General features: G+C 36.6%; 1 protein-coding gene across 1 annotated transcript in view; it reads right to left on the minus strand.

Moving 5' to 3' along the window:
* IPO5 (importin 5) overlaps positions 1-14,080 on the minus strand; it is a 43,181-nt gene that overhangs the window by 15,586 nt on the left and 13,515 nt on the right. The window contains exons 6-14 of the mRNA XM_041731171.1: positions 13,843-13,947; positions 11,739-11,861; positions 11,530-11,650; positions 9,356-9,443; positions 7,311-7,417; positions 3,291-3,415; positions 3,110-3,199; positions 2,814-2,987; positions 321-539 (exon numbers count right to left, since the gene is read on the minus strand). Coding sequence (XP_041587105.1) covers positions 321-539; positions 2,814-2,987; positions 3,110-3,199; positions 3,291-3,415; positions 7,311-7,417; positions 9,356-9,443; positions 11,530-11,650; positions 11,739-11,861; positions 13,843-13,947 — 1,152 coding nt within the window. The remainder of the gene's footprint in view (positions 1-320; positions 540-2,813; positions 2,988-3,109; positions 3,200-3,290; positions 3,416-7,310; positions 7,418-9,355; positions 9,444-11,529; positions 11,651-11,738; positions 11,862-13,842; positions 13,948-14,080) is intronic.

Below are 14,080 nucleotides of genomic sequence, written 5' to 3' on the forward strand. Positions count from 1 at the left end.
GTGGAACGTCTCCAAGTACATGTTTAAATGGGTGAAACTAAACGTATGGATCTTGAACTCCACACACCTCCCAGGAGAAAGACTGTAGATGTGGTAGGAAAGGGGGGAGGTTTCAAGAGCATAACTGAATTAAGAAAAAACTTAGTATTAACACTGATAAATGAATTTCCATACAAAGTAGGAGTGACAGAAGAGTAAGATGATGGATAAAAACAAGTATCCAGAAAATCATTTATCAGAATTAAAGGCTCTCTAGTACCTTCAATGCCTCCACAGCCAAATTACATATAGTAAATTCAACCTTGGAATAAATTACTTACTTTTTCCTTCCCAACGGCCAGACCAATGAGGCTGATGCACTCAATAGTTTTTCCTCTGAGAAGTCTGAGTTCCTTTTGAACTGCATTCTCAACAATGTGCTTTAGTGATGGCATAAATAAGTCATAGTAGGGGACAAATTTTTCCTCTGCAGTATCTGCAACTGATGCGATAGAGGTCACAACTTGTTCCAACACTAACTTGGTGCCCTTCTGAATCAACTAGAAGGAAGACACACAAAACAAATCATGGAAATGAGAGGCTGGAAGACATGTCCCCTGATAGTTCTCAAACACTTCTCTGAAACAGCAAGCTAAGACCACCCTTCAGCAGCCTGAGTGGAGACCACAGGTTCTGGAGCAGACTGAAGAGTCCCTGTGGAACTACTGAGAGAGGATCTCCTTGCTCCTCTGTTAACAAAGTGCTCCCTCCTCATGTTGGCCTTGTCTCAGAGCAACTAGTGCTTGAGCACAAATTAGATTCCTCTTCCAATTTCTGTATCCCCAGCTTCATGCCTGTCTTTCTTAGTCCTTTTTCCTCGCTTACTCCCACTTAGTGCTGTCCTACCATATGTGGAGAGAACTCCCTTTACGGTCCATTCCTTTACCTTCCCTGACTCTCCCTAGAAGGTATCACTAACACCGTCACTGGTGCCAGAGCTCTCCTGCACACTGTTTTACTATCTGGTGAGACCGATGAGCTCACCTTTCTCCTGCACCAAAGACCTAGTGTTCTCTGACCTGGCCAGTAACCATGTACTTGCCACTGGGCTCATGTTGTCACCTGTCAATATCCCCTTGGATTCATATGAATATCTGACCCAGTGGGTATTCCAGATTTCTTTCATTCCCCTCATCAACCATACTCACTCTCTACAGAGCTCTTCATCTTGTACTACCACTTCCACCACCTCCATAAGAGAGTAACCTACTCCCTTCTGCATCTGCTCCACACTTCAGGTCTTGACCTACCTCTCATCTCAGAGGAATGCTGTTCTTCCTTAACTACCTTCTCTTTGAACAACTCTTGCCCATACACTTTATCCTCTTCCCCAGCTGATCTTAGCAATTCCTTCTTTTAGTCTTTAAAAATCTGACATGTTGCCTATCTGGGGGAAGAGGATGCAACAGAAACTCTCTTTACACTTCAGCCCTCTACCCAAACCTACTTGTAAAGTCACATTTGATCCATCTATTCCTGAATAACCAACCAACTCATATGCCTTCATCTTGGGTCTACCTCTTTCTGTCTTAAGACTAACTCGTGTTCCTTCATCATGTTCTTAGTCTGTCATCTGACATTGAGCACCCATCCCATTTCAAACCCCTTCCTTTGCCATCTGAGACACTGTATCTTGTTCCTTTAGGACACAATTAGGTAAAGTGTGGCTTATGAACTATCACTGGTTCACAATGAATTAATGTACAAGAATTGATATTCTAGGGGCAACTGGGTGGCTCAGTTGGTTGAGCATCCAACTCCTGGGTTTTGGCTCAGGTCTTGGGTCTCAAGGTCCTGGGATCAAGACCTAAGTTGGGCTCTGCACTCAGTGGGCAGTCTGCTTGAGACTCTCCCTCTTCTTCTACCCTCCCCCCTGAAATAAATAAATAAATCTGAAAAAAAAATCGAGTATATAATGTTACAGACTGACTTTACTTATAAACAACTTGAGAGTTAACTTTTTGTCCGTTGAATATAATCATTTTAAAAGGCTTTTGTTTATCTTTTTTATTCATTTCATTTTTACAGCAATTTATTTTCATTGGATTTGACAGCAAACTGAATCTAAACCCTTACCTTTCTTGCCTGCATCCTCTTTCTCATATATAGCTGTACTAAACATTGATAAGCCAATTGTTTCTAGGTTGCACCTTTTATTTAAGCTTTAACTATCTGGATAGCCAGGCCTTGTCTGAAATCTAACATATTTAAAGCAAAAAGGATTTTTTTTATCTACTTCTGTCATCCAGGTGAGAAGAATGGTCAACATTTTTTTACTTCTTCATCTTTTTAAATTCAAACCAGCAGAAACTGTTAACTGCTTCCCAAGAAATGACTTTCAGAATCATCTTCCCCAATTTCCACTCAAGCTCTCTGAGAAATAATCTTCTGACAGTCTTGACTTAAATCTTCTCCCTTTTTGTTTATGCCTCACAATGCCATCACGCTAATTTCCTACAATCATATTATCATGATTTCTTGCAGCAGTTAAGAACAAAATGGTTCTTCCAAATTTACATAAATCAGAATTCAAAATAACTGCCTTGTTTTCAAGGCAATTCAAATACTGTTTTTACCTAACCTTTAGGCTCTATCCTCTTTCCCAATTCCAATATTGGCCTATCTCTGTTCAAGACCAAATTATTCTACTTCAAATAGGCTAACCTAACTTTCTATTCTTTATGGCCATGCTGAAAAGTTTCTTTCTCTAGGTCTTACCCATTAAATTAACCTATGTTAATTTCTAAGTAGGAGCTCAAAACCTAGTAACTTACCTCTTGAAGTTTAAGAACCATAATGGAATGCAGATGTTTCACCAAATTGTCTAAATACGGAATAAGCAGTGACTTGGGACAGTCCTCGGTGAAGTTAATAAGAGCAGCTGCGGCATGGGCCTGCACTCGTTGGTTGCCTTGATCTTCCATGGTCTGTAGCAGGGCTGCAATCACCTGGAAGATGAAAGCAGATGAGCACACATTCTGAAATGCCACATTTCAAAGCATACATATAACATACTACCCCCCCCTCTTCTTAAAAGTGTGACTTGAGTGTTTGAGGCCTTGTTACTTACCTTCTCATGAAATTTCTTTTGGAAACCAGGTGCAAAATCTGTAGCCATCTGTCCCACAGCATTACAGGCTGCATACCTTACTCTTGGATGCTGGAATAGGTTACTTTGTATGAGTAAAGGCAATGGGTTCCCATGTGAAACTATGGTAATAATTATTAGTCAGATATTTACTGGTACTTACAGGATCCTGAAGAAAAAGCAAAACAAAATTTACTATCTCATTTAAAATTCCTTCCATTTGCTGGTGGCATCCTTCACCAATGGCAGATAAGGCCATTAATCCTGCATGCCTGTATTTCCAGTCAGCTACAAAAAACAATTACACATGAAAGAAGAGCGATTAGCATGTCACTCTGGTAGTGAGAAGTATAAAATGAAGTTCTCTTTATTTGGAAAAGACTATCAAAATATTTTTATACATTAATGAGAAAAATGGAAAGAAAGGAGTGCCTGACTAGGACTATTTCACTGGAGTGACGGTTACATCACACAAGCATTTCTATTCCAGAGGTAGTTAAAAGGCAGTATGGAAGCAAATTATTAGTATTTATACCAACTACTGAAAATAAGGTTTTCCCCGTAAGATTTACCATAAACAACAAACATCTGGATTTTGTGTCACACATTCCTATTCATTGAATAGACTCACTGATTTTCATCCATGGTCCCATTTCTTTTTTCTTTCAAGTTTATCATTTTATCTGTTTAAGCAATTTTCACACTCAACATGGAGCTTGAATTCATGACCCCAAGATTAAGAGTCGCATGCTCTACTGACTGAGTCGGCCAGGAGCCCCTGTCACATTTCTAGAAAAAGGAAAAAAGCCATGGAGGAAAGATACTGCTTTTAAAGAATTTTTATTTAGCAATATGGTAAATGAACACAGACAAACTTTACTTTAGATTAATAGAATATTAGCTAAGCAGTATTTATTTTTCTGAACCTTCCTATCATATTTTAATATATAATTTCCCTGACTTTCGTTTCTAAATATTGAACTGTTCCCTTTAAGGTGTTTCACATAACTTGTTGCATAAAGCAAGAGATACATCAATATAGAAAGTTAGTATCTGAGTAAAGCAATGGTTTTCAAAGTGGGGCCCAACTACCCTGGGGTTCTCTGAATCAAAACTATTCTCCTGATAATATTTTTTCACTCTCATTATGGGGATCCAGTGGAATACTCGAAGGATTACAACACATATAAAATCCCAAGAGATAAGTAAAGCAGAAAAAAAATTCAGCTAAGATACTTAGAAGACATTTTTAAAAATACAGACATTCTTCTAACATTTTTGTTTTACAAGTCATTCTTCATGAAAAATGTTATTTCTTAAAGTGTAACAGGTTTATTATTGCTACGTTTAAGTGAGTATTTTAAGTGTTTGTTTCCATTTCTAAAGGTATATACGTTGACACAACCTACATAAACAAAAGCACTCTGGGATCTTCAGTAATTTTTAAGAGTATATAGGAGTCTCGAGAACAGAAAGTTTGAGAACTTTTACAATTTAACTATTTACTTTGGGGAGCCTAAAACCCATGTAAAGACAAACTCTGCCTGTAACTAATTCTACTACAAAGAATTTCTGAAAAATTCCTAATTTTGTTCTTAAGAATTACACCCTTATTATTATTTACAACATTTTTGATATTTTTAAATATTAAAATGTGCACAAGGTCACATTTTAAATATTTTTATATTTTTAAATTTTTTAATGTGTTTCAATTACCCAATAGACCATTAAGCCAGAATTTTTCAACCGAGTAATAATCATCCTAAGAAACCAGTAAATAAGATGCTCATCTTTGCACACTGAATTTACTAATCTAAAAAAGAGATGCAATAAATATTTATTGATAGAGAAAAGTGTCCATATTTGGTTCAGAGAATAAAAAAAGATATGCCTATAAATCTCCAGTAGACAGAGCTCCTGAAAATAAGTTCAGCAGAATGTGATGGTATGGTATGGGGGTTTGGAAATAGTGTTTCTCCTTTAAATTTTGCTCTTTATTACTTAAAGCAAAACCCGTAAAACTATCTTTAAAAAGAAAGTGGGGCACATGTTACTAGGAGATATATATTGTTTGCTGCTGCTGAAGCACTTTGTGCACACATTAAATACATCTCTGCATTTTCTCCTCTTTCACAGATGAAGAAATTAAGGTGCAGTAGACCTGCCATAATGTTAACAGTAACAAATCTTAGAGTTCATTGCCATATATCCAAAGCCTTCAGCATCCACCTAATAAACTGCAGCAGAAATTTAAAAGCCAAATTTCTACTACATATCACAACCACATTCACAACTGATTTAAAGAATACTGTGAACTGATGGTGAAATAGTGACAGCTGGGTGACCTTGTGCAATCTTTTAATATTTCTGGGTTACTTTCTTCATTTTAAAAATGGAAAAGCTAGATACTTTCTAGCAGCTCTGATAACTTAAGCAATCTTTAATGCTGTCTCCATCCCTCTGAGGGGGAAAAAAAAAACCCTCAAGAAATTTAGGAGGCAAAAAAGGGGTAAGACAATTATTCAAGACCCAGATATACAATCACGTCATTAAAAAGGGATAATGGTTTTGGGCCATGCCTTTTCAAAAGAATCTTACATGGGGTAAGAATTAGGTAAATTGCTTAAGGGCTTCAGTTCTCAATGGTTCACTTTCATTTGAAGCTGGTATTCTATTATTACTCCATTTTACTACTTTAAAATGCAGAACCAATGGTCTGCCCCTCAAGTGTGTCTCTTGTACAGAATGTACCCTATAGACATAAATATCCATACAAGGATCCATACAGGATTTCTGTAGAAGAGTGTATGCATTAGCATTATTTGTAATCAACAAAAACTATTAACAACTAATGGGGTATTATAGAAGGCTATGTGGTTGTTTAAAAAAAAAAATGAGGGGGGAGCTGTTATGTGGTGATATGATTAACCCTGGGGCAAAGCTTAAGGTAAGTATGGTGTGTCCGTAAGCTATGTTCACTTTTTTTTTTTTAAACTGCATATACACAAAGCAGGTCAGAGAAAAGTCTCAGAAACCTATTAACTGGCCACCTCTAAATCTAATGGACTCTTAGTTTATACATTTCTGTATTTGATTTTTTTTTTTTTTTTTAAAGATTCATTTATTTATTTATGATAGACATAGAGAGAGAGAGAGAGGCAGAGACAAAGGAGGAGGGAGAAGCAGGCTCCATGCCGGGAGCCCGATGTGGGACTCGATCCCGGGACTCCAGGATCGCGCCCTGGGCCAAAGGCAGGCGCCAAACCGCTGAGCCACCCAGGGATCCCCTGTATTTGAATTTTTTAAAAAAGCCAAGCACCTTAATTCTATAAATAAAAAGACAAAAATAAGGGGTGGCTGGCTGGCTCAGCTGGTGGAGCATGCAACTCTTGATCTTGGGGTTACGAGTTTGAGCTCCACAGTGAGTGTAGTTTACTTAAAAATCTTAAAAATGGGATCCCTGGGTGGCGCAGCGGTTTGGCGCCTGCCTTTGGCCCAGGGCGTGATCCTGGAGACCCGGGATCGAATCCCACGTCGGGCTCCCGGTGCATGGAGCCTGCTTCTCCCTCTGCCTCTCTCTCTCTCTCTCTCTATGTCTATCAAAAATAAATAAATAAACCTTTAAAAAAAAAAAAAAAAAAAAAATCTTAAAAAAAAGATAAAAATATAACAGACATGTAATAATTTTTGATATTGATATAAACAAAGGTACAGATACAAATGACCAAATATTTGCTATGAAAACAGTAAGAGAAATATGGAAGTGGCTTCTCTTCTGATTATACATTTTTGAAAACAAAAAATAGTGGATAAAGGAAGATTATAGGAATTGAATATGCTAGTATTTTATAGACATGAAATAATGATGTCTTATTTAAATTAAAAGCTAGTTATTTCTGGGTAGGGAGAAAATCTATAGCTTTTCCTTGAATTTTTTTTTTCCTATGGATTGAAGACAATTCTAGAGACAGAACTGAATATTTGCAATAGTGAGGAAAAACATTCTTTAGTGTAAGACTGAATGGTTCCAAAGAGGACTAAATAGGATTTTATCAGTACGATATAAAAATTGGACTAAACACAGGATATAAAAAGGCAAAGAAAGACTAAGTCTAAGCGTCTGTCAGAACTGAAGATTTAGAAAAGCACGCTACACTACTCTCTTTTGGGATATCCAGCTTACGATTTTGGAGCATCTGCATAATGTGTTCCTTGATCATCGGCAGCACCAGTTTCCCACCAAGTCCACACGCCATTCGGTCCAGGGCGCTCTCACCAGCCACTGCATTGCTGCACAGAGACCAAAGAACATATTCATTATGTTCAACAGACACAATAGTGCACTGTACACACATAGATCTAAAACACGTTATCACATTAAACTACCAATTCAAGCAGTCTTCTAAACCTATGAACTTGTAGGTTAAAAATCCAGAGTTAAAGAAAAAGGAGAGGGCACATAACATTTCCATGATTCATTTGCCATAGTGTAAAAAGTCCTGCTGTGTCTCCATCTTAATTTTCAAGACTTTGCTATTTCTCTCCCCACATACACCCCTCACTGGTAACGCTTGAGCTTTAATGCTTTCAAGACTCAGAGGTAGGAGTACAATGTTTAGGAGAGCCTTGTTATCTCATTTCCTGTACATCCTTCAACTCAACGGACAGAACATAGAAAACTGAAAGCCATGCTGAGACTCTGGAGGATGACTTCCTTGCTGTGAGTTTATGTACTTTAAAGGGATGTAAACTGTGTTGCCACAAATAATGCACCAGTGAAACTTAATACCAGAGTTTTCATGGAAAACAGAAGAAAATTGGCCAGAAGGGTCTCTGCACCGTCTCTGAACTGCAAGATTAGTAATGAGTTTGTCATGTGCATCATCTCAAACTGCTGGGTCAAGGAGACTATAAAGATGAAGCTACAAATTTTCTTTAGAGAATATATTTAAACTTACTTTGGAAATAATTTAAAACATATTTACATAAACAAACAAACAAATAAATAAATAATAAAATAAAAAATAAAATAAATAAAATAAAAAATAAAATAAGATAAAATAAATAAAATAAAATAATAAATAAATAAAATAAAATAAAATAAAATAAAATAAAACCTATTTACTCCCAGATAAGAAAATCCTGTTCATCTAGCACAGGAAAAATAACTTCATAAGCCATATAAATTAAGTGCCTTGTATAGGGAGCAGTACATTACAGTAACTGAACCAGGCAAAGGAAACCCAGTCTGAGCCTGGTCTTCCCTTTAGCCCTATGAGGTTATTTCCAGTGAAGGATTATTTTCATGTCAAAATAGCATTCAAGCCAGAGTAGTCATTTTTAATAATGGGACTAAGTTGAAAAACACACTGTATTTTCTTTAAGTCAAATTCTTTAATTTTACCTAATGCCTGTTTTAATAGCTTATTTCAACTACCAGTCTTTCAGAGAAATACTTTCAGTTCTCTTTAAGAAAGGGAGGCAGTTTGATTAACTGCAAAGAGTAAAAGATAAAAGAACAGCATGAAGTCTCAGTCTATAGATAGGCTATATAAAACCTGAGCAAATCACTCAACCCACCCGCCCTCCATTTCTAACGCTACCTGAGAATATATACCTTTAGGACCACTGAAAGATCCATTAATAGAGTTCTGAAGTGCACATCTCATACACATGTAAGAAGAGGCCATCACTACTAGACAGTGAATTCAATTCCAGTGGATTTTCCATAGGAACCTTTATCCATGAAAGCCTAAGTCTAAACAAGTTAAACAGTAGCTCCAGTGTCACTGAACGCTACAGTATAAATCTCACCACCACTGTCCTCTCTAGCCTAAGGTTGACTTGTGTGAAATTGGGAAAACAGGGCATTTTGCAGGGAACTGTGCGGAACCAAATATTCTGCACGAGGTCTATGTACGTAAAGGCATTTTTCACAATAAAGCTTTTTTATACGTACTTTAAGATACTCTTACACTAAAAAAAATCTTGAAAATTTAGAGTAAAATGGGGTGGAAAAAATACCTATTTTTATGAAAAATAAAATATTTACAAAATCTGACACAGAAAGCCGAAGTATCCTATGTTCCAAACTTAGAAGTTTAACTTTAAATTACAGAATATGGTGGGAAGAGACAGGCTCCAGGAACCCTTCTACTCCAGCTGCCACCCGAGTTCACTCCATTTCACCAAGGGAACCTCTAATGCAGTTTCCGGGTGCATGATTACCTGTCAAAGTCATCATCTTCCAGCTCATCTGCATTTGCCCAGTCCTCATCCTCTTCAAGGTCAACCATCATTGCTAACATCTGAGGAACTTAAAGCAAATCATCATTTCATCTCTGAAGACTATGGCTTTTTTTTTTTTTAATCAGTATCACCATTTATTAAGAATTTTAAGAAGTGAAAAACAAAGTAAGATTTACTTTGCCTCTAAGAGTGAGACAGAAAAGTCTGCCTGTGCCCCCAACATTTGGTTTGTTAAGTTTTAACAAATTTATTTTAAAGATTTTATTTATTTATTAATGGGAGACACAGAGAGAGAGAGGCAGAGACACAGGCAGAGGGAGAAGCAGGCTCCATGCAGGGAGCCTTGACGTGGGCCTTGATCCCAGGTCTCCAGGATCAGGCCCTGGGCTAAAGGCGGTGCTAAACTGCTGAGCCACCTGGGCTGCCCAATTTCAACAAATTCTTAATAAATATTTGCTGCATTTGCTTTAGATCTTGTTCTGCTTAAGAGTTAACATTAAAGATAAAAGACAAACTTCCCAGATCCTACTATATTCTTTATTCACCAGAGGTGAGCACAACATAAAATCGATGCTTCTCACTCCCAAAGATTTTCTATACTTGAACTACAGATTTTTCCGTAAACAAATATAGCACTATCTCAAGATCTTAATTTTCACACAATAAATGGTACCATACTATGACTATGTATATATCCATAGGCAATTTGCTTTCTTTTCAACACACATGGATTTCAACTTAATTACTTCAGAATATTCTATTACATAAACACACTATTCTACTGATAGACATTTTGGTTGTTTCTAATTTTCTCCCTATTACAAAATTTGCTTTGATGAGATTCTTATCCATATACCCTTGACAAGTGTGAGTTCAGGGCATGGAATTGTTACAGGTATCTTCAATATTACTAAGAAAGACTAACTGTTCTGCATAGTGGCTGCATTAAATGTGCACTGCTCCAGGTTTGAAAGGAGACCTGTCTCATTTCACAACCATGTGTGAAGTGCCCTGAAGCTTTCTGAGTCTTCTCTGCTCCACACCTGACACCAGACTCCCCAACTGCACTGGTGTTTACTGACGCTGAGCAGGCTCATTAGCTCCTTCATTGTGGATTTCCAGTTCCTAGCCCTTGTCTGTTTCCTACAGACCTGAACTTGCGGACCGTGTGCAAGGTAGCTGCTTTTGCCCAGCCTGCAGCTTGTCTTTTAAAAATTTCACTTGTGGTTTATCTGGTCAAAAAATTGTTTTAGTATTTGCCAAATCAGCAATGTTTGTACCTATGGTTTGTAATTCAGTCTTAAAAAACTTCTTTCTACTCTTAAACTTTGTTTGTAAAACGTGTTGCTCATTTAGGTGCTAAATCAACCCCGAATTAATTTTTATAGGATATCTGAGGTTGGGATAGATTTTTGCCACAAAAATGACCTTTGGTCAGTAACTGTTCTCTTAGTTTTTTTAAACATTTTATTTATTTGGTGGGGGGACATGAGAGGCAGAAAAAGCAGACTCTGCTCAGCAGGGAGCTGGACACGGGGCTTGATCCCAGAATCATGACCTGAGCTATAAAGGCAGACAGACGCTTAACCAACTGAGCCACTCAAGCGCTCCAATTATTTATCTTTTAAAGTCAGCTTTGTTTCCATGTAAGTGGATCTGCTCATAGAATCCTGTTTCCTACAATCCATTTGCCTACACCTGTACCACCAACAGTTTCTAAATCTTCATAGCTGAGAAGGCAAGATCTCCACTCCGCTCACCAAAATTGTCTTGGCTACTTCAGGCCAAATTTTATGATCAACCTTATGACCAACATGGTCTTCGTTTATAGATCAATCTGAAGAGAAATGTTTAGTTCTTCTATTAGTCTTTCAACATGTTATCCGATTTTCCCCAAAAAAGTCTTCTATATATTTTGATTTCCAGGTGTCACAAGTCATGCCTACAACTGTGGGACTTCAGAATGTCTACAGCATAGTTACCATGTTGGGTCCATGCACATAAATGTGTACAGAGATAAATTTCTCCACATTCATCTGTTTGTGAAAAACATTTATAATATTCTCAAGAAATCTGTGAGCTTACACAATTTTCAGCAAGTTCATCCAACAATTTTTCCACATGAACAAACTATTTAAAGACCTTTGACTTACTAGTCTGTGCAACAATATTGGTATGTTTTCTTAACATAGCAGCTGCAGTCTCAGAGAGGGTCACGATTACTTCAAGGGCAAGCTGGCGTTGCATATTATTGAGGTTCGTGTCTCCACACAACTATAGAGAAAACGTATTTTATACATTTAGTAGTTTAGATTATTAACTGAAAAGGATAAACAGACATTTACTGAAATATCTAATTTACCTTTAGACTTAGCTGTAAAGTAGCTTCTAAGTGAGGACGCAAATACTTTGGAACAGTATCTGCAATCTCAACAAGGGATTTCAAGACTGAATCATCATTCTGGTAGCACGAGTCATTCACAGCCTAGAAAAAATGAAAGAGAAAAGAAAAAGGTCTAGGTTCAAGTTACTTTATAGATGTGATGTCTCACTGTCAAAACATTAAAAGGCAGACAACAGAATTTTATTGAAGAATATTTTTTACTAAATAACAATTTAGCAATCTAAAGAGTGCAAATCTCACAGCCGCATATATTCCTTCCTTTTGATTAATATTAACTAGAAACATACAAAGATTTAAATCTAAGCCAGAATTATAGTAACCAGCATAGCAAACTTAAGGCCGTAAAGGAATTACTTTCCTCTGTCCCTCCAATATCCATATCCTAGTCTTTTTCAGACATGCAGTAACTACTAGACCCTATGATACATTTAAAATGTCCAATATTACTCAATTTATTTCTCTTTGACATCAAGTTAACTCACTGTGTATTTAAGTATACATTCTGTATCTTACCATTGCCTATTTTAGAGTGATAACTCCTAGTTTTGGCTAACATTTTAGCTTACTCTAAATTCAGGGGAAGAAAAATCTGAGATTAGAATGTAGCAGTGGGTAACTCACAAATTTTTTGGTAATAAACTACTAAAATGATAGAATGGACAAATTAATGTTTGTCATTGACCTAAACTATCTTTGCAGTTTGACAGTATAGGGAGAAAAGTTTCTACTAAATCCTGCAAAATTACTGAAATATGCAGAATTCATATGGAACTTTTCAGTTTTAGGTCTTCCAAATCCTCTCTAAGCCAGTGGTTCTCAATAGGGATGCTATTCCTCCCAGCAGTTTTCTTGGTCATCACAATGACTGAGGAAGAGCAAAGGCCAGGGTTTCTAGATATCCTGCACCTGTGACACAAATGCTTCTGAGGAACTCACATGACGAGTTTATCATGCATCTCACACAGTCACAAAAGTCAGGTATTTCTAAAACAAAAACCTAATTTACAATGATCTGAACATAAAACCAAATTCACAAATTATTTTTTGTTTGGTTTTAATGTACCATGGGTTCCCCCTTACCACCCAAGTATAAATACTGTATAAACCAAGGATGAATACATAACTTTGTTTTGTCTGGATCTTTACCATTTCTGGAAATCAAACCATCAATACTAACAGCATTTGTGGTGTTTGCCTTGTCAATAGTATCTATCAGTTCAAATGTTTAGCTACTGTGTTGTATGGGTCACTTAAAAAACACCTAGTCTATTATGTCTTTCATTGCAGTCATACCATACCATATACAAGTTGAAAAGCATGCCATTTTACTGTTTATTCCTTTTTTATTTCTTCTTTGTAACAACTTAAGGCAATTTATTCTTATATTTCAAACTTGTATGTGTACATATGTATGTTACCTATGCATTTCAAAATGGAAAATACAGTTATTACAAAATATGGGTCTAACAAGTTGCTCTAACTTACCCAATCTTATTTTACTTTCTGCTTGAGGCAGAAGGTATCCTTAAAATAATAATAACCCTTAACTGAAATTAACCATAAACTATTTACTTTATAGTATAAACTGTTACAAGCCCTGGATTGAAGACTAAGGACTGCTGTCCAATTTGGGTTTGAGACATGCTTCAATCACTTACCAACACTGTGATCTTGGGCAAGTTTCCTAACTTCCCCTCTTTAGTTTCCCCTTATGTAAAATGGGCATTACATTTCGTAGGTTATTTGGTTGATTCCATGGCAATAACCTATGTGATTACATATTCATTAATAGCCATAAATTGCTTTTATCATTTATGTTATAGAAAAGTTTTGAAACCCTAACCTACAATTTTTAAGAGACTGAGAGTCTATGAAGGGAAAAAGATCGGAGTTCAATGGGGCTAGAGATTTGCATTTTGTTTGCTGCTGAACTCCTAGTGTCTAGTGCCAGCACACAGTAGGCAACAAATACACTGAATGCACTAGAGAACTTTGATGAGACTTTACACTGCAGAAAACCAGTAAGGATTTAAGGATCACTTATTTTATACTGTTTTCTTACCTGTAAGAATCCAGGTAACAAGTCTGCAAAATGTTTGAATAGAGCAACGTTGTGTTCATTTGCAAGTATAAATGCAGCTGTAGCTCTGGCAGATAATGTCCTTATCTAAAGTGAAGACAGTAAAAAATGTCAAACAGGAGAAATTTTTGATGGATTCAAGTTCAAGATTTCTTACTCAAGATGAAATTTTTCATCAGTAACTAGTATTTATAAAGTATTAAAACTAAAGATAATCTCC

Source organism: Vulpes lagopus, chromosome 16 (genome assembly GCF_018345385.1).
Source record: "Vulpes lagopus strain Blue_001 chromosome 16, ASM1834538v1, whole genome shotgun sequence".
Classification (NCBI taxonomy): Eukaryota; Metazoa; Chordata; class Mammalia; order Carnivora; family Canidae; genus Vulpes; species Vulpes lagopus.